The following is a 25,832-nucleotide window of genomic DNA, read 5'->3' on the forward strand; positions in this document are numbered from 1 at the left end:
ACCATAAGGGTAGGGGGGCATAGCATTCGTACAGTTGGCCCTTGAAGGCAAACCTACTAACCAATTGATCCTGGCTGAGTCATCCATGACCACCCACCTTGTTAAAGCAGGAGCCAAAGTGGTGTGTTGAAGCTGGACCTCTCAACCACCAGGATCCCCCTTTCCGAGTTTCCAAGAGTTGCAGTGCACTGCAAACATGGCGGATTCCATTTAGCCTGGAACCTAGGCTGTGGGCATTGGATCCCAGTGATGCTAACCTGGAAGACCGGCAGCATCACTGGGAGGTCCCCTCACCATGTACAGGTGCCCACGTCGAGGGGATAATCACCTCCTTATATCTGTTAGCAAAATGCCTGTATATCATTAACAAATACTTATGAGTTGTCCTGGTAGCCTATCCGCAATGCTCAGAAAACTTCATATCTCACTGCACCATTATCCCGCCACCAGCCTGAATCCTGTCCCTTGGACCATGAGGGTAGGGGCATAGTATTCGCACAGTTGACCCTTGCAGACGAATCTACTAGCCGAATGATCCTGGCTAAGTCATCCAGGATCACCTGCCTTGTTGAAGCAGGAGCCAAAGTGGTGTGTTGAAGCTGGGCTCCTCAACCACCAGGATCCCCCTTTCCGAGTTTCCAAAAGTTGCAGTGCACTGCAAACACGGCGGATTCCATTTAGCCTGGAACCTAGGCTGTGGGTATTGGATCCCAGTGATGCTAACCTGGAAGACCAGAAGCATCACTGGGAGGTCCCCTCACCACATACAGGTGCCCAAGTCGAAGGGATAATCACCTCCTTATCCCTGCTAGCAAAATGCCTGTATATCATTTACAAATCCTTACGAACTGTCCTGACAGCTTATCTGCAATGCTCAGAAAACTTCATATCTGACTGCACCATTATCCCTAGGTCTTTTTCATACTCCACTACCCTGAGTGTAATACCACACAGTTGGTACACTTCTGTAGGGTGACTGCTACCCATATGCAGTACTTTGCATTTGTCAATGTTAAACTTCAGTTGCCACTTCTCAGCCCATCTATCAAATTTACTAGATCCTGTTGCAGTAGCATACTGTCATTAACAACCCTGCCAACCTTTGTATCATCTGCAAACTTCGACATTAAGCTTGATATACCTTCATCAATATCATTGATAAATATAAAAAACAACAATGGGCCCAACATCGAACCCTGGGGAACTCCACTAATAACATTAGTCCACGAAGAGCAGTCAATGAAGAAAATTCCTTTTCTTCATTTCCATCTCGAATTTTTCTCTGAAAATCTGGGAGATGTGTGTGTGATGAACAAGGGGAGCTGTTTCATCAAGATATTTCCACGATGGAAAAGTGGTACCAAGGTTGCTGGGATCCTGTGACCTTGGTACCACTTTTCCACCGTGGAAATCTTCGTACCATATGATGGGGGATTACTTGCTGATTCCTTGCGAGGGAGAGTAAGCAGGAATACAAGAGAAAATCCTTAGTAGCAAACATTTTTAAGGACAATTACAGGTTTGCTAATTATATTTTATCAAAGTTAAATGAGTTATATATATTTTTTTACACTTGTAATACAAACTTGAATTGTACTTATATATCCTTTTATTTTAATATTAAACATTGTTATATCCTTTGATGTAGACATGACAGACTTTTTATGGTGATTTTCGGAATCAGCACATTTATTTGACATATTTTAAAAACATTTTTTGTTAGTGTTATTAGTGTTACTTGTGGGTTGTTATTAGTTTGAATACCTAATGCCAACAGCAACAATCACAAGGGCTACTAAGACCAAATTGTGTCAGTTCATAGTTTATTTTGTGTATATTTTAACAATTGAATTACATACATGCATATAGGCCAGCATGATTTAAGTATGCTAAGAGTTTTTCTGTTTGCATGATTTCCAAGAAAATGAGATAAAATCTTCGATTCGTTCAGTTTACTAAATGACTGAAAGCTGCTGGAATGAATAAATAAATAAATAAAGAGAACAGTCTACAAGAAAGTGGCAGACTGTAAGTTGGGTGTGACAGGATGTGCAATGGGGTGGATCTTCTTCCAAAAATAAAAACAGGCATGCAATATGAGTATGCTCAATTCTCAGTCTTGCCAATATCACTTCTTGTCTGTTTCATCTGAATCCAGAGAGTCACAACTCTGGTTCTTGTTTTATATGGTAAAGTTTGTTGTTGGTATTACTTTTCCAGATCTGTGACCAGTTTTCATAACAGGCCATGCTATGAATTACAGGCTTTGTAATCCATATAAGGAATGTAAAGATGCCGTGAGAATGCAGTAAGAGGTTGTTTAGCAGCAAGAACAGCTGTCTCGTTTCCCGGAATTTCAGAATGTCTCAATATCTAACAAAATTTTACTGACTGATTGGACTCTGCAGGAGAGTAACTGATAGTGAACAGTTTTCGGTGTAGGATGATAGGAAGAGAAATTTTGTGGAAGCCGTATTGCTTACAACTTATGACTGAGTGGGACTCTATGTATCATACAAGTCTATCATGTATCATCTTTTCTAATGTCTTGCCCCAAGCAGCTGGTAAGAGATATTGGTCTATAGTTGCATGGATTTGTCTGATCTTTTCTTGGTTTAGGAAAAGCTAGCACTGTTGAATGACACCATGAGCGAGGATCGTAGCTCGGTGAGAAGATCCGATTCAGAAACAGCAATATGGAATTTAATGCCTTTTTGTCTAGGTGTTGCAAAATGATGTAATATCAGGACCTGATATCCCATTTTTTTTTATTTGTTTAGAGAGTCCTGTAGCTCCAAAATTGTAGAGGCTTGATTATATGGGAGTGATAGTTTATGTCTATTTATGGGCTTTACGGTGCAAGGGCAGCAAGGCCATAATGCGCCTAACTATGGTGATGTTAAATACACAGTTTTTGTACATAAATGTTGTTGAAGTTCACATTGCGTTGTACAGTACAGTTGTATCCGTTTAACGAATTTAAAAATTTTTGGCAACATGTGGGGCATCTGCCAGGAGGTCAGCAATACTGAAAGGAATGTTTGTCCTGGAAAAAGAGGTAAACATAGCTTGTTGGTCACTACTGTATTTGGGGCAAGCAATGAGTACGTGTTAGACAGTGAGCTGAGTGTTGCAATTTGTACACAGTGGTGGATCAGTGCCTGCAAGAAGATAAAGATGTGTATGGCATATTCATAGTTGGGCTAATACAACTTCTTCATGCCTGTTTTCACGTATACTGAATTTCCAAGGTTGCAGATGTTCCTTTATATGGAGTAGTTTGTTCCCAACTTGACTTTGCCAGATGTGTTGCCATTTTTCAAGACACCGCTTCTTTATAATTGACTTGTAGTCTGTGATCGGTATACTAAATGGTTCAACTATAGGATCTGTAGCAGTTTTCGCAGCTAGATCAGCATGTTCATTTCTAGAAATTCCAACGTGACCAAGTATCCAACAAAAGATGACTTCTTGTTTCTTCCTATTTAGCTTAGTCATGGTATTCCAAATCTGTATGAGTAAGGGGTTATCATGATTTTTATTCTGATGTATAGCTTGGATAGCACTAATGGAATCTGTATAGATAACACTGTTCAATATTTGTTGATAAAGTGAAATTTAACGCTATGAAGATAGCACAGAGTTCTGCAGTGTAGCTGCTGCATTCAATGGGGAGTTTCTTGGCTATGGTAAGGTTGGGAAAAACTTCTGCTGCACCAACATGGGCGTCAGTTTTAGATACATTTGTGTAGATTGGCATGTACTCTGCATGCTGGGTTCTCAATGTGGCATGAATTTGCAGTATGTTCTGCTGGGGTAAGGTGTTTCCCCAACAATGTCAGTGAAAGGTTGCATGTGATACATCCAAGGTGGAACTGTACGAGAAGCAATAGGCTGTATCATGCCAAGGTCAATTTGCCAGTCACTGAGTAGGGAAAGCAGGCGTATCCCTGTTGATGGGTATGCTGAATAAAAGTTCTCCCATTTGAGCGAGAAAAGTCCATTCCGAGTAGGGTTATCCCGTTGCCCTTTGACTTTTCTGCATAGTTTAACAGAAGCATTTGTCTGCGTAGATCTAAAGAGGTTTCAGTTGCTTTAGCATATAAGCTTTGGACTGGCGATGTACAAAATGCCCCTAGTGCAAGAGGAAGGGAACTGTGGTGTACAGGATCAAGCCAATGTAAGACACTTGGTCTAGCAGACCGCAGAACCGTAGTCTAGACATCACCGTATTAATGCATAGTACAAATGCAGTAGTGTGTAACGGTTGGCTCCCCAAGTTGTGTCAGATAATACTCTTAAGATGTTTAGCTTTTTATGGCAAGTAATCCGGAGCTGTTTTATATGCTCGAGGAAGGTAAGTTTTTTCAAGAACCACAACAAGAAACCGGAAAACACTATGAACCACTGGGATCATTTGATTTTCTAAGTGAAGTTCTGGATCTGGATGTAGGATACGCTTCCTACAGAAGTGTATCCCGACAGTCTTTTGTGGTGAGAGGCGAAAACCATTTTTTTGGAACCATTTTACAACTTTGTTGACAGCATGTTGCAACTGTCTTTCTACCATTTGCATATTAGGCGAATGGCAGGAGATACTGACGTCACTGGCATAAAGAGTAGTGGACACTGTCTGTGGTAGATCCTGTGTTATGGAGTTGACTGTTATGTTAAAAAGGGTGGCACTTAGTACTGAACCTTGTGGGACCCCTTCTTCCTGGGTAAAACTGGAAGATAACTGGTTGTTGAATTCTAACTTGAAATGAGTGATGGAGGAGGAGGAAGTTTCTGATCAACTTTGGCAGGTGTTCACGTAGTCCTAGATCATATAGGTTTCGTATTATACCATACCTCCAAGCTGTGTTAAACGGGTTTTCTATGTCAAAGAGAACCATGGTGTTCTTTTCATACAAAAGCATCACAGATGTTTATTTCTGCCCTTATGAGTAAGTCAAGAGTGGATCTGTCTTCACAGAAACTGCATTGTATTGGGTTAAGAAGGTTGTTTTGGATTAGAAACTAGGTCAGGCAGGCATTGATCATTTTTTCCAGGACCTTGTGCATACAGCTAGTGAGTGCAATGGGTTGGTAATGTTGTGGATTTGTAGGATCTCTTCCTGGTTTCGGAAAAGCTAAAACATGCCATTTGTCTGGGAAGGTATTCTCTTTGAAAATTCTGTTATAAAGAAGTAACAGTGTCTTAAGGGCGGGTTCAGTAAGTTGTGCTATCATGATATAATGTATTCCATCTGGTCCTGCTGTGCTCCATCTTGATATAATGTATTCCATCTGGTCCTGAGTTTAGTGGTGGCTAAAGCATGGTGCAATCCAGACATTGTGAAGGGGAGATTGTATTCAGCACTAGATGCTGATTCGAAGTTGATGAAATGTTTCTCAGCCTCTGACTTGTGTACCTGAAAAAGAGGTGTGTAAGATGTTGTGGCTGAGATTTTCATGCATGATTTGCCAGATGCATTCGCAATCTCCACTGATGTTGGTAACATCACAACCGTTTACAATTAGTATGGGAAGGTTGATGCATGGATGTTTTGAGTACCTACATCATATTTTTGCCCATATCATTTGCGTTTTTGTAGTTCTTGTAATTGTGGAGGCGAAACGTCTCCATGCTTCCCTTTTGCTAGCCTGCCTAATATGTTTTGCTTTTGCCTGAGCCTGTTTAAAGCAGATGAGATTTGCAGTTGTTGGAAACTTCCTGAAGATGTTCCATGCTCTGTTCTTTTCTTTTTTAGCCATGCTACATTCATTATTCCACCACAATTTTGAGCATGCTGATATTATTATTATTAGCCATATAGTAATGCAAGGAAGCCTGATGCTTATTCTGCACCAACCAAAAATTTCTGAGTTACCCAGAGAGAGAGAGAGAGAGATCCGGTTCAGGACCCTGGATGTGCCAAGTCCATACTCACCAGATGTGAGCCCCTGGGGTTAAATTTTAATGGATTGCTTTGGAATTGCTTGGTCAGCTGCCTGTAGTATTTGGTTAGATATATATTCTGTGGCCAAGTTTATGGATGTTTGCTGGACCTGCTTTTTCTTCCAGTATTGCTAGTTGCTTGTATATATCCTATTTTGCTTTGAAAAAGTTCCATTTGACAGTTCTGTTTGAAAAGTAGGGGATGTTTGTTTTAATTCGACTTATCACTGGGTAATGGTCACTACCTAGTGGATTGCTATGAATAGTCCATCCAAACAGAGGATATATGGATGCTGAGCATAGAGACACATCAATAGCTGAAGTAGATCCTGTAGGTAAATGGATATAAGTGTGTGCGGCATTATTGAGTAATCAAATTGTGCTGGTCAAGTAACTTTTGTATAATTTGTCCATGTTTTGATTTCCCCATAAAGGATGATGACTATTGAGGTCTCCTAGGATGAAGTAGGGTTGAGGAAGTTGTACCACTAGTTCTTCTAGGTCAGCATAGCTTATATTTTGATTAGGGGACAAATATATATAGCGAGATGACAGTCAAGTCAAAATTAACATTGACTCGTACTGCAACTGCCTCAAGGTTTGTTTTCAATGGGAGTGGTTTAGAGGGTATTTGAGTGTTGATTATCAACGCAACACCTCCATGTGCCAGATTGTTTACAACATGATCTATCTGATAAATAATGTAGTTCCGGAGAGAGAGAGAGAGAGAGAGAGACAGTTATATGTGAGGTTAGATTGGTTTCCTGTAGGCAGGTGATAGGTTCATATCGTGTGAGGAGATCATGGATGTCATTTAAATTGCTGCAATATCCTCTTCAGTTACACTGCAGAAATGTATGCATTATCTGGATTTAGTAGAACCTTCAATTTGTTTTCGAGGGGTGAAGGTTTGCTTTGCTCAGGTTTCCCTTTCTCCTTCTTTGGAAAGTATGGTTCCCCATGTCCTTTCCTCATCAGTGAATAGTTCTAATACTTACTCATCTTGCTGTGAACTATCTTCTAAGTCCATGCTATCTGTTTGGTTTGCATCAGGAGAAGTACATACTGTAGTGTTTTCCTGAGGTATGGCATCTAGTAGTACAGTAATTGGCGTATTTATAGTTTTACTTTTTTTGCTTGCTGTTTGGTTTAGTGAAACCGTGGTCACCACTGACCTTGCCCAAACAGATAGTGATTCATTTGGTGGTATGGTTACCACTATTTGGGTTGCAATTGATATTTGTTTTGTGGTTACTTGAGCATAGGTTAGTTTATTAGCATTCAGGGCTGGAAAGAACTTTTTGGCCTCTAGGTAGATGACATTGTATCCAATTTTGTACTGCTGTACATTTTTTTCCTTTTCCAAGGGGGACACTCCTTGGAAAATGCCGGATGAGCTTCTCGGCAGTTAGGACAACTAGATTTTGTAGCTGTGCAATCGATATTCATGCGTGTAGTGGATCTGCATGTGGCACAGGCAACTGCTCCTCTGCAGACTGTGAGCGCCCAAACTTCTGCACTGTTTGTTATTGTTATTTGGTTTTAAGGAGCATTAGCAACAAAGGCCATATTGATCCGGGGATATGCGGTGGTCATTCCCTGACCTTTCTGCATTCTCCGTATTTGGTGGTAATGGGCTCGAACCCCGGTCTAATCAAGAAGCGTTTGCTACGCACTGCTGCTTCTGCCCACCTGGCTACGGAGGTGCCAACTTCTGGCACTTGTAACAGCGTAGGGGTTTGGAATGTACATTCTAACACGGCAATTAAGATAACCTGCTTTGATCGCTGTCGGTGGTTTAGGGTTATCGAAAGTGAGTATTACGTTTCGAGTAGGAACTAGTATGTCATTATTCTTCTGACATTTATGACTCCTTGGTCTTGTAGTTCTTGTTTTAGCTTTTCATATGACAAGTTCATGAGGGCCCATTCAGTGATGACACCTCTTGACATGTTCAGGGTAACGTGGTGAAACTATAACAGCAGTTCCACCAAACGTTTTTAGTTTCAGCAGTTACTCAGATTGTCAAGCAGTGTCAACTTCAACCAGTAAGCGATGAACTCTCTTTGGGGTACCTATTATGCTTTCTAGGCATTTCTGCACTAGAAATGGTGAGAGTTTGCCAATAGGTTGTTCTTGGGTCGAGTGAATAATAGGGAAAGTTGGAGTTTTGATTGTGGCTCTACGTCAGTCTTTTGACATTTAGCTGCTACAAAATCAGTCACCAACTGTTCTTGCCCTGTAAGGGTCAGATCTATGCACTCAGTGGATTTCTGGGTTTTAGGTTTGCTCCATTTTGTCCTGGAAGGGAGAGCTTTTCCCTTCCAGTTTACTGGCCCCGCCACACGGAGGCAAGAGCAGTGCCAACTTTGTGACTTAGCGGTAGTGGGTTAGTAATTTAGTAATAAAACAAAAAATTAAGAGAAGAAAGAAAGGATGAAGGTTACTTTTCCTTCTGATCTAGTAAAATGCTTTCTTTACTGAATAAATTGAGTGTTAATGTAATGCTGAAAATAAGGAAATGATTTATTTCACCAAGAAAGAGTGCTAATTTACAGGCAAAGACACTTGATCACAAAATTGCTTGGCACCTGGGGCCGGGAGTGATAGTCTTGTGCTGAAATTTAATTTGCACTGCTAAGCCTGATATATATCTGAGATTTGTGGAAAATTTTCTGCCAGCACATTAGCTATTTCAACTGGAAATGATAAGTCTTGTCCATTCTATCGCAGTATTGCAGAAGATGCTGGTAGAATTTTACCATTCAGCTTTTTTTATATTTTATTCTAGATTATTCTGCTATTGGCATTCTTCATTATAGTAGAAGCAAACTGGATCCAAGAATAGTTTTTAGCCTTTTTCGTTACAAGTCATACTTTTGTTTTTAAGTTTTTTGAAATTTTTAAGTTCTCCGTTGGGTATTTATGAAAATGGTTCCATGCCCAGTTTTTCTCCTTTTAGGCAAGCTGGCATGCATTACTCCACCAGTATGGAGTCTGGGTGTGGCCCTGGTTGTGGCATTTAGATTTAGATAATTTTTAAGTTCTCCGTTGGGTATTTATGAAAATGGTTCCATGCCCAGTTTTTCTCCTTTTAGGCAAGCTGGCATGCATTACTCCACCAGTATGGAGTCTGGGTGTGGCCCTGGTTGTGGCATTTAGATTCTCAGTTGTGATGTGTTGTGTAGCATCATCGTTTGATAATTTCATTGTCGAATGAAATATTAGAAGCAAACAACTTCCAATCAGCCTTGGAAAAGTTCCATTTTAAGCGGGTATTATTTGTCCTTTTAGGCAAGCTGGCATGCATTACTCCACCAGTATGGAGTCTGGGTGTGGCCTTGGTTGTGGCATTTAGATTCTCAGTTGTGATGTGTTGTATAGCATCATCGTTTGATAATTTCATTGTCGAATGAAATATTAGAAGCAAATAACTTCCAATCAGCCTTGGAAAAGTTCCATTTTAAGCGGGTATTATTTGTCTGAGGGATTCTAGTTGTTTGATTTCACAAATTATCATATAATGGTCACTGTTTAGCAGATTGTCCAGAGTTGACCAGCAGATGAGTGGATACAATGTTGGAGAGCAGACTGTTAAGTCTATAGCTATAGTTGTTCTAGTAACAAAATGAATGTAAGTATCTGCACCAGTATTCAGTGGTGTTAGGTTATGTTTGTCAAGCAGTGATTCCAGAAGTTTTCCTCATCTGTCTGTATGTGGGGAGCCCAGAGTGGGTGGTGTGCATTAAAATTCCCTAATAAACTAAAGGGAGGAGGGATCTGTAGCAGAAGTTCTTCTAGGTCATTAAAGTATATTCTTTGTTTGGTGATAGGTAGATTGAAACTATTGTTAACATGATTCCTAAGGAGACACGTATTGCTACTGCTTCTAAGGGGATCTGTAGTGGAATGTGCTTAGTAGGTATTCTTGAGTTTACGAGAATGGCCACAACTCCACGCACAGTGTTATTGTTATTTCTGTTATGCTGATATACAGGATAGTTCTTGATTTTTGGAATTACTTGTGGTGATAGTTTAGTTTCTTGTAAACATATGCTTACCTGACTATACTGTTGGATTAGGTCATAGATATCATTGATGTTGTACATAGGCCTCTACAGTTCCATTGTCTGATGTGATCCATTGTTGGATTTGATTCAGTCAGCTTTTTAGGTCCAGTCTGTTTTTGTCTTTCCAATTTTATTCTTTCTTTTTTCGAGAAGATAGGACACCCTGTGTCCAAGTCATCTTCTGTGTACGGATCTAAGATTGGCTCATCCGGGTTAATGTTTTCATCAGTATCCATATTTGTTAAATTTGGCCACTAACACATGGAACATGAGGAACTAACATGTCAGTTTCAGTGGCTAATGACGTATTTATTTGCTGCTACTGCATAGGTATATTTTGGTGTGGTAAGCATAATTTGCTTGCTTCTTTGTCTCCTGGTAAGTCACTTTCTGCTCTACTTTGTATTTTTGGATCATTTTTCCTGTTTTCCATAGTTCACAGGACCTTGAATAAGCAGGGCATTGGCCTTGACAGTTCAGACAATGCGGTGTTTCAGCATCACATTCCGTTTGTGTGTGGGATTTTGAACCCAATTTGGGCACACTGCATTCCTTTGACAGATGGTCTGAGAGTGTGCCCGAACTTTTGACGCTAATAAAACCTGATTGGATTTAGTGTAGGGTCCTATATGGCAATTGACATAGCCGTCTTTAACACTTGATGGTAAATTTGCTGTGCCAAACGTAAGGATGATGTACCACATAGGAACAAGCTGACCACCTTTTCTGATCATAATCCTCTTAGCTTGTGTGACTTTTTGTTCTTTTAACTCTTGAACCAGTTCATCTGCTGTGACAGAGATCAAGTCCCACTCAGCAATTACTCCTTTGGAGGTATTTAGTGCTGCATGTGGGGTAACTTTCACGGCACCAAATACGGAGGATGCAGAAAGGTCAGGGAATGACCACCGCATATCCCCGGAGCAATATGGCCTTAGTTTCTAATGCTCCTAAAAACCAAATAATAACAACAACTTGCACAGGAATACTCCCAAATTTTGAGAGGTTCAGTAGTCTCTGATTGCTTATGACTCGCACTTTTTATTAGCAAATCTCCAGATCTAAATATTTTCACCATTTTTGGTGAACCTGCTGAGCTTTTCAAATATTTCTGTATCAGAAATGGGTAGAACGTACTCATGCTTTTGTTTGACAAGGAGTGAAAGATAAGGAAAAATGGGAATTCCTGTTGCTCTTTATCAGTCCACAGTCTTTTCGACTGTGATGTGTTATGCACTTCTGAACATGAGTGTCAAGGCTCAATTGTAGGAAAATTATCAAATTCCATGTTTGCTCCTTTTAGGCCAGTGAGAGGGACTTTCTTCTCCCAGGTTACTGGCCCCACCATGTGGAGGCAGGAGCGGTGCCACCAGTGACCAAGCAGTTGTAGAAGTTAGTAGAGTTTGTTAATAATATATATATATATATATATATATATACACACTGAATAAAGAAAGGTAGTTTTCTTTCTGTGTTCTTGCTTTAACACCACAGAACCACTTGAGGTAAACAAAAAAGAGAAAAAGGCACTACAAAGGAAATTAAACTTTGCTGCTTAGAAAGAGGACTCTATATATATCTCAGAGAAAATCGCTTGGCACTCGGGGCCAAGTTATTTTGTTTAACCAGATTCATATTTCCATGGATTATCTGTTGATTGTATTTAATCTTTAGAGGATGTAATATAGCTTAATGGCTTTAAGGAATGTGAAAATATCTGTAAAATCATCTCTATCGCTCAAAGGTCTGGTAGAGTAATAGTGTGATGAGTCCTATAAATATTTTTGAAAGCTTGTTTGCGTTCATTTGCATATGAAGGATAGTCTATTAATATATGTTGGATTGACTGGATACTGCTGCATGGTGGTGGTGGTTCTTCTGTTTGTGATAAGAATGAGTGCGTAATATGGGTGTCTGATTCTTAGTGTAACTAGTACTGTTTTTTCGTTTCTTGACTTTTGTGTACTAGAAACCTAGTTTTCAATATTTGGCTTTATTCCGTACAGTTTGTCTGCAGTTTGCAGATTCCAAACTTTCTTGCCATTGCAACTGGCAAGCATGCTGTATCGCAGATTTGTAACTGAAATGCGGTACTGAAATTTCTTCTCCCTTCTGTAGTATGGCTTCTTTTAATGATCTTCCTGCTGCTTTATTTCCAGCAATCCCTGCAGGTCCTGGGATCCAACAGAAATGTATATCCTGTTCATTTAGGAAGAAGTGGGTTAGTATTTGCTGTATGTGCCAAAGGACTGGGTGTACCTATGTTTTGCATGGCTTGTAAGCAACTTAAAGAATTTGTATACATTACACTTCTTGTGTAACACTTACCTTGTAGACATGTTAAGGCTATTTTTATTGTGCACAATTCTGCTGTGTATACACTGCACTCGTTTGGTGGTTGTCGCATTTAAGAAATATCTGGGAATACAGCTTCTGCTCCCTCTAAAGTGCCCATTTCCGAGCCATCTGCGTATATTGGAATATGGTCAGAAAATTTGAAGTTTATGCACTACATGTAACTGTTGGAAGATTGTTGCAGATATCACTTTTTTATCCCATTTCTGAAAGTAGAACTCACATATTGGGATATGTAAATCCCATGGTGTAGGGGTGTGAATGGGTGTGAACTGGTATGTGTGCTATGCTGTCTATATTAAGGTTAAGTACTGCAATAAAAGTCTTGCATTCTGATTTCCAAGGGTTGATTTGCTTATTGACAATTCTGGTAGATATTTTTGCAACGTGGGTCAAAGAAGGTTTCCCAAGCAGGCATAGATTTAATTTTAAATGCATAATGCAATGCCAGTTGTTGCCTAAGAGTTAAAAGTGGTTTGTTGGCTTCAGCACAGAGACTATATATATGAGAGACTATATATATGCATTATGATGAATTGGATCCAGCCATTTCAGAGCAGTTTTCCGTGCTGAATTGTATACCGGGGCTCCATAGACCAACTTTGATCTAATTAATGCACCAAATAGGTTTAATAAGGAATATCTGTCTGCTCACCATAATGTTGATGAAAAGATTTTAAGTATGTTAAGATGTTTTGTACAACTTTTACGGAGTTGCTTGATGTGCTCTACGAATGTGACTTTCTTGTCTAAGATTAGTCCAAGAAATTTTCCTGTCAACTGAGTTGGTATATTCCAGCATTCTAGTTTTAATTCAAAGTCAGGAAGGAGATTTCTTTTGCAACAGAAATTATACACATATTGTTTTTTGTATTGACAGTCTGAATCCATTATCTAGTTCCCACTTACTTATATTGTTGATTGCACATTGCAACTGCTCTCAATAGTTCTCATGATCTGTGACTGACTAGAAATACTAAAGTCATCAACATAAAGTGCATGTGACACTGATGAAGGGAATTGATTTGTGATTGAATAAATCTTTATGACAAACAAAGTGGCACTCAAGGAGCTGTCCCACAGGGCTCAGTGCCACTGAGCCCTGTGGGACAGCTCCTTGTTGGTAGATTTTGGAGAAAGAAGTTAGCATTTTGACTTGGAAGATTCTGTTCATAAGGAAATTCTGGACAAACATAGGAAGTTGCCTCCGAGTGCAGCATGGTGCATGTCTCGTAGGATCCCATATCTCCAAGTGGTATCGTAAGCTTTTTCAATGACAAAAAATACAATAACTATATGCTATGATCTGATAAATGCATTTCTGATTTTGGCTTCTATCCTAACTAGGCAGTCTAGTGTAGATCTGTGATGTATAAAATCCCACTGCGTGTTTGTGTAGATGTTATTTTCTTCTAGAAGGCCCAAGAAATTTTGAATTATTTCAGGCAACTGTTCTCTTAGTCATAGATGGTAAAGATTCATTATAATATCATGACAGCCAAATAGTGTAAAATACCTTTTCAAGATCTAAGTTGACCATGACTAGATGTTGTTTCACAACAAAGGATGTGCCAAATCTCATATCCACAGTGCCTTTGTTGTTTCGCAACAGAGGCACTGTGGATATGAGATTCGGCTTTGATGAGCATGTCTAGGGTTGACCTGTTTTTTCGAAATCCATACTGATGATCTGGCAGGAGATTCTGTGATTCAAGGAACCAGGTCAGCTCTGTATAAACCATCCTTTTGAACCAGGGAAGGATCATTGTCTGTTTTTGGGATGGCAATATGAAACAATGCAGCCAGGAAAAACGCAGGCATTTTCAGAGAATATCCGGCTGTAGAAAATCTACAGGGTACAGAAGTCCTTCAAATAAATGCTTCAGCATAAGGTAATAAACACCATCTGAATCGGCAGCACTGTTTGAAGAAGAAGGAGGATGTATAGGAGGTAGAAGCAGTGATTCTACAGAACTATTCTGCTAGTGCATTTGCAACTTATTCAGGATTAGCCATGTTTTTCCTTTTCCAGTGGAGTATCGCAGAGGGCAGATGAACAAATTTGCCATTTATGAGCTGTGTGTCAGTACCTTTTGTGATGGTTGAGACAAAAGCGATCCAAGAATCAAGTTTTGCTTTCAGTCTAACTTGTCTTGCTTTAGCTGTAACTCTTTTATAAGTAATTAAGTTACTGGTAGTAGGATACTTGCGGAAATTATTCCAAGCACAGTTTTTCTCCTGTTTGGCATTAAACCACTCTGTATTCCATCAGTGATTTTGGTGGGTGTGATATGGCTTGAATTATGGAATGGAAGCATTAGCTGCAGTCAGACTCTGATTCATTATGTAAGTAGTTACATGATCATTGGGTTTCTGTTGAACTTAAACTCTATCTAAAGGCATTTGGGCAGAATAGGCATCCCAGTTCACCTTATTAAATTTCCAATTGGATTGTTCATCAGGATTTTGAGTTACAACTTTTTTTTTATTGCGCAAATCATTGGAAAGAGGTTGCTGTTAAAGGGACAGGATAATACAGACCATGCCATGATTGGAAAGATGGATGGTGAACAAATTGATACGTCAACTTCAGAAGTATATCCTGTAGGTAGGAGATGCAGACGTTAATAAATTAAGATCATTATTATTCATAAATTTCTCAATAAATTTGCATCTTGAGTCCATTGTAGAGGACTTCCACAATGGATGGTGTCCATTAAAGTCACTGAAAAGACATTGGAGTTGGGAGTTGTGTAAATGAGATTGTTGAGTTATGAATGAGGAAGAGGTAAAGATGGCAGAATATAAACAGAAACAAGTTGGTACAACTGCAATACAAGCAGCTTCAATACGAGAAGCCAAAGCTTCTAGATTGGTTCTTAACTGGGTCGGCCTGGATAGCACATTAGAATTAAAAAGAATGGCTGCTCCTTTACATGCAGGAGCCTCAGAGTTCCTATCTCGCCTGTACATCGTAAAATTTGAAAATTTTGGCAAAACTTGAGGTGATAAAATGTTTCCTGTAGGCATACACCTATGGGTTTGAACTGAGTTAGTAAATCCCTTAAATCATCAGAATGACTGTTTAGTCCTCTGCTGTTCCATTGTATGATGTTATACATTATTTAGGTTTGGCTGAAGATGATTCATCTGACTGCTTTTTGTAAGCAGGGCATTTTTTCCATTCTTTTTTTTTTGGGCAGCTGGGGTGTCCATTATCCATAGTGTCATTCGTATGAAGTTCTTGTATTGGTTCCTCATAATTTGAGTATACATCTACTTCTATACTGTTGGTTGGTGATTCGGTTTTCTTGCTGTCTTAAGTAGGTTTCAATTTTTCACTGCCATGTGAAACTGTTAGAGTATCAGTTGGGATACTAACTGGAGTGTTAGTAGTTTTAGGAGTATCTTTTCTGGAGGCTGATAACATAGCTTTAATCCAGTTTCCCAGAGATGTACTTGGTATTGACACATCTGTTTGAACTGCAGTTGAGAGATAGCTTCGGGTGTGAGACATACAGGATAGACTAAGCATGGTGAACATAATTTGTCTGCGTGCCTTTGGATATATGACTTTATGTTCTATTCTGTATATTTGAATTTTTTTTTTTCAGGTTTCACATGATTTAGAAAAGGCAGGATTGCTTCTTTTGCAGTTATGACAAATGGTAGTTGAGGCTGAGCAATCTGCTTGTGTGTGATCCTTAGAGCCATATATAGGCCAGATGGCATCACCTCTGCAACGAAAAGTATTTGGGATGTATGGCTAAATTCTACAGTTTAAATAGCTTTCATTGTGGATCAAGTTGGAATGAGATTTCTATCTTATTTAGTCATAATTCGTTTTGCACTGATCACCTTCTGATTACTAAGTTTGTGAACTAATTCCTCCTCAGACACTGTTATTTTTGTTATTTGGTTTTTTTTAGGAGCATTAGCAACTAAGGCCATATTGCTCCGGGGATATGCGGTGGTCATTCCCTGACCTTTCCGCATCCTCCATATTTGGTGGTTCACGGGCTCGAATCCCGGTCTAATCAAGAAGCATGTGCTATGCACTGCTGCTCCTGCCCACCTGGCTACTGAGGCACCCCTCAGACACTGCAAGTAGTTCCTAATCTTTCATGATGCCTTTTGATGAATTTAAGGTATTGTGGGGAGTAACAGATACTGGTAGCTCGCCAAATGTAGTTGTTTTAAATAGCCACTCAGAATGTTTGGAAGTGGCTGTTTCAACCAGGAGGTCTCTGGATATCTGGATTTGGTGATCCCGCAATAGCTTCCAAATATTTTTGGATCATAAATGGTGAGAACTTGCCCACAGGCTGAGTAGACAGAGAGTTTATCACTAGCAAGTTAGGTAGGTTAAGATGGATGGATGGATGTTACTGGTCTTCTAAGCAATCAAACAGCTCTAGAGGTGGATAGTCATTTATCCATGGTTGCTCCTTTTGCCCTGAAGGATACCCTTGTCCCAGGTTACCAGCCTTGCCACAAGGAGGTAGGAGTGATGCCACCTAGTGACCATGTGGCTGGAGAAGTTAGTTTGTTAGTAAAAAAATTAATAAATACAGTAAACCCCTGCTATTCGCGGTTTCGTGTATTCACGGCCGCTGATTTAAAATAAAATGAAACCTAAAAAATGTGAATTTTAAAGCGCCGTGAACATTTTCCGCCATAAAAAAAACATGGGCGTGGCTAAAATCATCTTTCCCGGTCAAAACAGCGCTCAGTGAGTGGGGGAGAGGGGTGAAAAATCGCGAGCATGCATGTTTCTCGCTAATCCTTGTTCAATGTGTTATGCGCTTGTCATGGAAGGTTTCGTCGTTTGCTTTTAATTTATATGCTTATAAATTTTATGCTTACAAAAGTGATAAATCTACTTTTGCAGTGTAAAACAGACTTTTTCGAGTGTGTTAATGGAAGAAAGTGACTTTATTGTGGACAAGTTCTTTCTAACCTGTACAAAAATATGGCTACGAATAACAAGGGAAATGTGAAAAGATCAAAGAAGGTGATGACATTAGCGAATAAAATTGAGTTATTAGACAAAATTTCTAATGGTGAAAGTGTCTCCTCAGTGGCAAAACATTATAAAATCAATGAGTCAACGGTATGATCAATCAAGAAATTGGAAGAAAAAATCCGCCGTAGTGTCCGTGAAAACGTGCTAATTGCTTCAAAAATTTGTTCTGTAACTCGTGATGTTAAATTAGAAAAAATGGAAAAAGCTTTAAATCTGTGGATAGAAGACCGAACTCAAAATAAAATTCTGTTAAGTTCATTCATCATTAGTGAAAAGGCAAAACTCCTTTATCAACACTTTAGCGAAACTGGTGATAGCACTGGCGGGATAAGTTTTTTAGCTAGCAAAGGTGCTGGTTTGAAAGATTTGTTTGAAATTTCTAATAAATATTACATTTAATATTAAATTGTTTCTTATTTTCATTTTGATGCCATATGCTTGCATTTCACTGTGTACTGTCTATGTACATAGTCATATTATGAAGGTACATATAATACATACTTAAACAAAATTTTAGACTAGTTTTTCTTATATATTTCATACTTTGGAACGGAACCCCTTTATTACTATGGGAGCCATAACTCAGTATTCGCGGCATTTCTCAGGAACGTAACCGCCGCGAATAGCGGGGGTTTACTGTATACTAAGGAGAGAAAAGTGATTTTCCTTTCTGGGTTCTTAATCAGTATCTGTTAAGTACAGAACCACTTAAATGAATATGAAAGGCACTGGAAATAAAACAGCACGAAATCACTGGGAAAATCACTTATTATGGTCTAAAGAAAAATCACTTGGACACAGTCACTTGGCACTCGGGGCCAAGTTACTTGTGGAATTAGATTGGTTTCTTGTAAGCATTTGCTTACCTGACTATACTGTTTGATTAGGTCATAGATATTAATATTGCTACATAGGCCTCTACAATTCCACTATATGATAGAAGATTTCCTTTCCAACGGCAGCCTCATGATCCTCAATAGACCAAATAATCTACCAACCTACTTGAGCACTCTGTGGGAGGCGACGATCGACGTAAGCCTCGAAAGCCGCTCGTTTGCAGGACACCTTTCTTCCTGACTGGACAATATCTGATCACAGGGTGCTGAACTTTCAATTGCATTGCTCTCTCAATGTCCAACCAACAGCAAGACAGACTCTTCAGAGATTCACAGTCGACAAAGCTGACTGAAACCTCTTCCGGGAAACCCTGAGTAAGACAGCCCAGAACTTTAACCCCTCAGACCTCAGTCCTGAACAACACCAATATGCGATTGTTAAAATAATTTTTAAATAATAAATTAATAAATAATTTAATGGAAGCAACGGCAAATCAAGCCATCTCAACACTGCTGCACTGGACCCTAGAGAACCAGCTTAGAATTTTGTTGGAAAAAACGAGTTCAATCCTCTTGAGGAGTTCTCTGGATATTAGGAGGCCTCCACAGATAAAAATCCATGGAACAATCATAAAGCTAAAAATGGAACTAAATATCTCGGGATAGTCTTCGATAAGAACATGTCATTCACCCCACATCTCAATTACCTAAGGACCAAAATCAGGAATTGCTCTGCTATGATTTTCAGAGTTACCAGAAGGGACTGGGGCTTGAAGAGGACACACTCCCTTTTTTACAAGGCTATTTTCATCCCAACTCTGTCATATTCCACAGGTGTGTGGTAGAACAAAGCAATCACTGCAATAAACAGGAGAAAAGTAGACACCATACAGCGCTTTATCCTCCTATCTCCAGAGTGTGTTGTACGATTAGCACCCACGCACTCCAGGTCCTTGTTGGCTCCTTTCCCCTGGACCTGGAAATTTTGCACTGTAGGCTGCTTTACCAACTGTCCAAAGGCAGACCGGCCACCTGCATTGGCTTCACCACCAATCCAATAAACAACACAAGTGCTGAAAAGAGGCATCTAATGACACACCTGTTGCAGACCTGGCAGGCCCGATGGTCTGACTCCCCCAAAAGGAGCCATAATACGGAAATTCTTCCCAGATGTACATCAGAAATACCCAAGCCAGCCTGCATAGTTCGCTCCAGGCCTACATACCACCTTTTTCCTCACGGGACATGGGTCCTTCAGGAGGAAACTCTACAACTTGGATCTCTCAGATTCACTGCAGTGTCACTGCGGAGAGGAAGAAACCCGGGATCACCTCATACATGAATGTCCTACCTACAAGGACCTGCATGACATCCTCATGACAAAGACCCAGTTCACACTCAGGAACCAAGGATAGCTTGTGTTGCAAAATGAGGAACACTACCGTGCCTTCACACTCTTCGCACAGGAACTCTTTTCAAGACAAAAAAACTCTTCCACGACCATAGAACGATACCTCGTAAAGCTACCAGCATGGCTTGAAGCCCACAATGATCAGTCCAAATCCTCCAAACCCAGCAACTCTTAAGAGACACTGCAAGAACCAGAGGAGAGAAAAAGAAAGGAAAAGGAAAAGAAAGGAAATGGGAAAGAAAGGAAAAGGGAAAGAATAAAGTACAAGAACCAGAGGAGAGAATAAGAAAAGAAATGGAAAAGAAAGGAAAAGGGAAAGAATGAAGTAAAAGGAAAGAAGTAAGAGAGAAATGATTTTAAGGAAAGAAAGAAAAACATATTGACTGCAACAACCAAACCTGGATGGGATTCTGTCCCATGCTTTATCATCTTGGCAGAGCTCAATTTGAGTGCAGAAATACCCCTCTGCACTAGCTATCTACGATCCCGCAGCACCTTGCTACCAACATGCCACCTGGCGATCTGGACCAGGCACCTTGCCTGGCCACTTTCATTCCCTCTCCCTGGTGGGGTGGGGGAGGGGGAGTCTTTTCCGTCTCCTCTCCTCCTCGCCGACATCCCTTTTCTTTCCTTCCATGGGCCTGCCCCACTGACTTCCTTGGGGGTGCCTTCTCTATTGCCTTCATATTTCTGTCCTTTCCTCCCAGTCTTCAGTCTTCTCCCCCACTCTATCTTAATGCAAGCGAATGCCTCACACAACAAAATTTAAATACGTTCAAATTAATTTTTGCCCATATTCTAGGCCTTTCCAATTCAAATGACATTGCCCTTTGCAATCAAAATAAAACTAATTAAATGATTTTTTTTTTTTTAGGTCCTAGCCACCGAAATCTCAGGAAATTAGGTGGCAGGACCTGCCAGAGTAAATACAAATTATAATACTGGTGTACCTGGTCTGCCTCCATGGGGTGAAAGTGGGGCAACGTTGGGCCTCAGCAGGGGTCCAGCGGCTAAATGACCAGATGAACAATGGTACACAACACTACACATGTACAATATCCATACACTTTTAAATCTCTCGCATTTCTAGCAAACTGGCACACCCATCACAAAGCTTGATACCAAACACACTTTACATTTTACACTTATATGATGTGATTCTTTATTTGATTTTAGCAGTTGGATTTGATTATCTCTGTTTTTTAGGTCCAGTCTGTGTTTGCTCTCCAATTTTATTCTTTTTCTTTTTTTTTTCAGAAAGTTAGGACGTCCTGTGTCCATGTCACCTTCTGCATACAGATCTAAGATTGGCTCATCTAGGTTGGTGTTTTATCTGAATCCATATTTATTAAATTTGGCTGTCTCCTCCATCGGGCTGCTGTTTTATTTTTTATGGCTTCTGATGGAGACTGCGATGTACTTGGCCACACTGTAATTGGTGGGTTGTTGGCACAATGTATTACATTCTGTTCCTTAGGAGATTGCAGTGAGGTTCAGCGTATTTCTTGGGCACAATCTGCAATAGGCATGGTTGGGAGAAATGACATGCCAGTTTGAGCTGCTGCTGCTGACTGGTAGGTATTTCTTTGCTGCTGCTGCTGCATAGATATGTTTTGGTGTGCTAAGCATAACTTTTTTCTTTGCCTCTTGGTAAGTGACTTTCTGCCCTACTTTGTATTTTTGGATCTTTTTTCCTGTTTTTCATAGTTCACAGGACTTTGAATAAGCGGGATGTTAGCCTTGATAGTTTGGACGTGATGTTTCAGCATCACATTCTGTCTGTGTGTCGGATTTTGAACTAGAGTTTGGGCACACTGCATTCCCTTGACAGACTATTTGAGAGTGCTCAAATATTTAAACTTATAACATCTGATGGCATTAGGAACATAGGGTCTTACAAGCCTTGAGATAGATGATTTTAACACTTGATGGTAAATTTAGTGTGCCAAACATAAAGATGATGTTCTGCATGGAAACAAGTTGACCATCATCTGCTTGGATTCTGTGACTTTTTGTTCTTTTATCTTTTGGACCAGTTCATCTTCTGTGACATTAATCAAATCGCACTAAACAATTACCCCATCGGAGATATTTAGAGTTGCATGTGGAGTAACTTGCATGGGCATAACACCAAAGATTGAGAGTTTCAGCAGAGTCTCTGATTGCTTACAACTCACACTTTGTATTAGTAAATATCTGGATCTAAGTCTTTTCACTATTTTTAGGCGAACCTGCTGAGCTTTTCAAGCATTTCTATATGAGAAATGGGGAGAGCGCACTTTTTCATTTGTTTGACAAAGGGTTATAAAAATAAGCTAGTATTCGCCCTAGGAAAATCACTTTGTAACTATAGCATCACACTCATGCAACTCATGGAACCAGGGTATGGGATCTAAATAATGCTAATCTGGAAGGTCAGCTGTATCACTAAAGGTCCCCTCATCATGTACAGGCACCCATGTCAAGGGCGGAATAGTAATAACACAGAAATGGAAGAGATTTGTTATTCTACAAAAAATCTTATTCAAATAATGAAATCAGCAAATGATAATGAAAGGCAAACAACATGGGAAATAAGGAGCACGTAATTTAAAAAATCTGTTCACCCTATTCAGTGTCAAATAATTATATAGATCAATATGCACTATACTAATGGAACATTTTCAAACAAACTTTTTCTATGTTTGGATGCAGATAATTTTAACACACCTGCAAACCTGCAAAGAGCAATGTGCTGTTGATAAACTCGAGAGAAGCATGTTTCTTCTAATCCAGACTGCTGAACTTCTGCAACTAAAGACTTCAGAAACATTCGTTCTTGGTGAGAAGATGATCTATGAAACAAAGTATTTAAAGCACTTAATTTCCTATTAGCAAACTTTGTTTTCAAAAATATGAACTTTGAAAAAATAAAAATAATAAATAAATTTATCTTTGCATTTCACATCAATATATACAAGGTGATTTTTTATTCACTGTGCTATTTCTTTTCTTTGACTTCTGTAATATTCAAATGTTTTTGTGCCAACGTCATTATTCTGTAGAGAATTTGAGATTTGGTTGGGAATACTGAATGGCAATATGGATTGCCATTCAGTAAACCAGAATGGTTTCTAACTGCTACCCCAAGAGGTATGGTAAAGGACTAGTGTGAACTCCAATGTCATCTAATTTAAACTTGTATAATTTTTATCTCTGGGGTAATCTCAAAGATAGTGTTTCAGAAGAATCAATGAACCATTCCTGCTCTGAAAACAATTGAAAATGAATTTTTTTCTGCATTAGGTGAAATCAGTCCCAGATTAAAGCAACTGGAGGCCCTGGGCTAGGAGACCTTGGGAGGCCCAAACTTAATAGCATCTGATCATGAGAAATAAAATCTTGTTCTCTTTTTTATCTACTCAATGAAAGTAGAACATTACTGAAATTTTAGCACTGATAAAAAGATTGTTTATAAATTTATAACCTTTATTAAGTTTATAAAAGTATGGAATTAATAAAGATTTCACACAGAACATTCATAGGGGAATCATAGCTATGTTATAACATAGCTATATATAAAGTCAGAACAGTTTCTTTTGAGCTTTTTGGGATGAAACATCGATTATATCATTAAAATCAGTAAGTCGCAGTTTATCACTTTCTATGCAGAGAATGCTTAGATCAGACAACCGATCTTGGGACATTGTTAACCGTACATCATTCTTTATCCCTTTTAGTCTAGAAAATGATCTTTCTCCAGTACATTAGTAAACATTAAACACAGGAACAATCTGAAAATTGTTTCCACATTTGGAAAAGCTGTCTAAATTTTCTCCTGGAATATTATTTGATACATATCTTGGTGAGCTTGTTTGATGTACAGATGGAAGTGTAAGAGTTCATCGACTAGACTAAGGTCAACATCCTTTGGATACTCTTGCATCAATCTCGACACCATTGTGAATCTGTTCCTTGGTTGCTTGCAGGTTCATCAGAAATGAAAAAGGCGCCTCCGTAGCCAGGTGGGAAGGAGCAGCAGTGCCTAGCACAAGCTTCTTGATTAGACCGGGGTTCGAGCCCGTCACCACCAAATACGGAGGATGTGGAAAGGTCAGAGAATGACCACCGCATATTCCCGGAGCAATATGGCCTTAGTTGCTAATGCTCCTAAAAAAAACCAAACAAACAAACAACAAACAGAAATGAAAAATTGCCAGTTACACTCCTATATACTGTTGCTCCTCTGTCTAGGTTGGCTTCAAGAGCATCCATGACAGGGATAAATGAATTTACCCTAAACTTGTCTCTTGGAGAAAGTTCGCCTAAGGCTTCGGGTGCTGTCCCATCATTGTTTTTTTTTTTTTCGTACTCTTTGCGTTCTTTTGATAGTTTTGTACTCTACATCCAGTAGAATAAATTTTGCTTGCTATTCGATTTCATCAAAATTAGCCCAAGTGTTTGATACAAACTGCAATAGTGAGCTGTAAATATTTGCATATGTGCTCAATAAAATTTGTGAATTTTGCAGTAAGTTGCTAACTTTATGAAATTGGTCTAGCAAATGTGTCCAAAGATGAAGCATGAAAATGAATTCAAATTCTTCCATTTTCTGCAGATGATTTTAGCCTGTTGTCTAGTATCTCCTTTTTCAGTTTCATCACAGTAAATATGACTGAGGGCTCAACAATGTTAGCATAACTTTCACTAATGGCTGCAGTAGCTTTGGAGTAAGCCTCCCATCTTGTGTCTGATAAATGTTTAGGAACTTTTGACTCAGGAGGCAAGAAATTTTTTAGCACTGCCCATCTTTTTGTAGAAGCTGAGAAAAAACAATAAAGCTCATTTATTGTGCCAAAAAAATTCACTACATCCAGGTACGAGTCAACTGCGGTTCGTCCAACTAGATTTAGGGAATGTTCAGCGCATGGAATAAACTTTGCAAACTTGTTCCTTTCCAAAATTTTTTGTTGAACGCCATTATACTTTCCAACCATATTGGGTGCATTGTCATATGATTATCCTCTACATTTACTGTAATCTATTTCAAGTTCACTGAAGTAGTTCAGTATCAGCTCAGCCACACTTTCCCCAGTGTGATCTCTCAGTTCAAAAAAACTCAGAAAGAGTTCAACTGCAGAAGATTTTAGCCTGTTGTCGTGGTAATCCATCACTAGGAGATACATATCTAACAATGACAGTAAGTTGATCAACACGGGAAATATCATCAGGGATTGAATCGAATGATAAACTTAAATAAGCCTGTTTAATGTCGCTCAGTATTGCTTCTCGAACTTCATTAGCCATCAACTGAATAACCTCTTCACATAAGTATGATGGCTAACTAGAGCCTTTACCCCCATACTGATTTATGTGGGCACACAGGAAGGGATCAAATTTGGCAATTAATTCAAGCAATCCGAGAAAGTTACAATTGTTTGGTGAACCAAATGTTTCATCATCTCCCCTAAATGCCAAGCCATGTTCTGCCAAAAGGGAAATTACTGCAATAACTTGCTGAAGTACATGCCTCCAGTAATCCTGCTCTGCTTTGATTTGCTCTTTGAGTTTTGATGTGAGCATTTGACCACGCTTTCTTGTTAAGTATGTTAGCATAGAGTTCATATGATTTATACAGTTTCTGTGGGTTTGAACAAGATAAGTATGATGCCAGTCATCGAATCCAGTAGAAGCTAAAGCTGTTGTTGAGGAAGTTTGGTTAGAGAAAAGTTTGCACACAAAACAGTAGACTTTTCCTTTTGTGAGAGAATACACTAGTCATTTACTTTGGTGGAATGGAATAAATTCTTTGAGCAGAACCGGGCTTGGTTTTTGTATGTTTGCTTTGAATTGGTAAAAGATCCATTCCAATGCTAACATTCTGATGGACCTTTCTCAGTTCAGAATGACATTTCCTCGTTATTCAATGTGGTCCACAAATCTATGTCATTATTGTCTCTGAAATCACTAGTAGCATGAACAATTGGTATTTTTGCATCTGCAATGCTAGGGTTTTCGCTGAGATCATTTGCTTTGTTTTTCAAGTCTTTACGATGGTAATGAGCTTGAACTGCTTCTTTGGATGTAACTATCTCGTGGCATGTTCCTTCAGCGCCTTGTGTTAATTCTTTGGCTGTAAGCCCTGTCACTTCATTGTCACTTTCTCTAGAAGTTTCCATACTTGTAGCGATAGTTACTGACAACAGTTCTCCTT

The 25,832-nt window shown here is 39.3% G+C and overlaps 1 protein-coding gene across 1 annotated transcript in view; it reads right to left on the reverse strand.

Annotated features, from left to right (window-relative positions):
- The window catches only part of Orc1 (origin recognition complex subunit 1), a 699,813-nt gene that overhangs the window by 20,767 nt on the left and 653,214 nt on the right, over positions 1 to 25,832 (reverse strand). Inside the window, exon 13 of the mRNA XM_090372377.1 lies at positions 22,349 to 22,473. Coding sequence (XP_090228503.1) covers positions 22,349 to 22,473 — 125 coding nt within the window. The remainder of the gene's footprint in view (positions 1 to 22,348; positions 22,474 to 25,832) is intronic.

Source organism: Mastigoproctus giganteus, chromosome 4 (assembly GCF_048544385.1).
Source record: "Mastigoproctus giganteus isolate SK-2022 chromosome 4, ASM4854438v1, whole genome shotgun sequence".
In the NCBI taxonomy this organism is placed as follows: Eukaryota; Metazoa; Arthropoda; class Arachnida; order Uropygi; family Thelyphonidae; genus Mastigoproctus; species Mastigoproctus giganteus.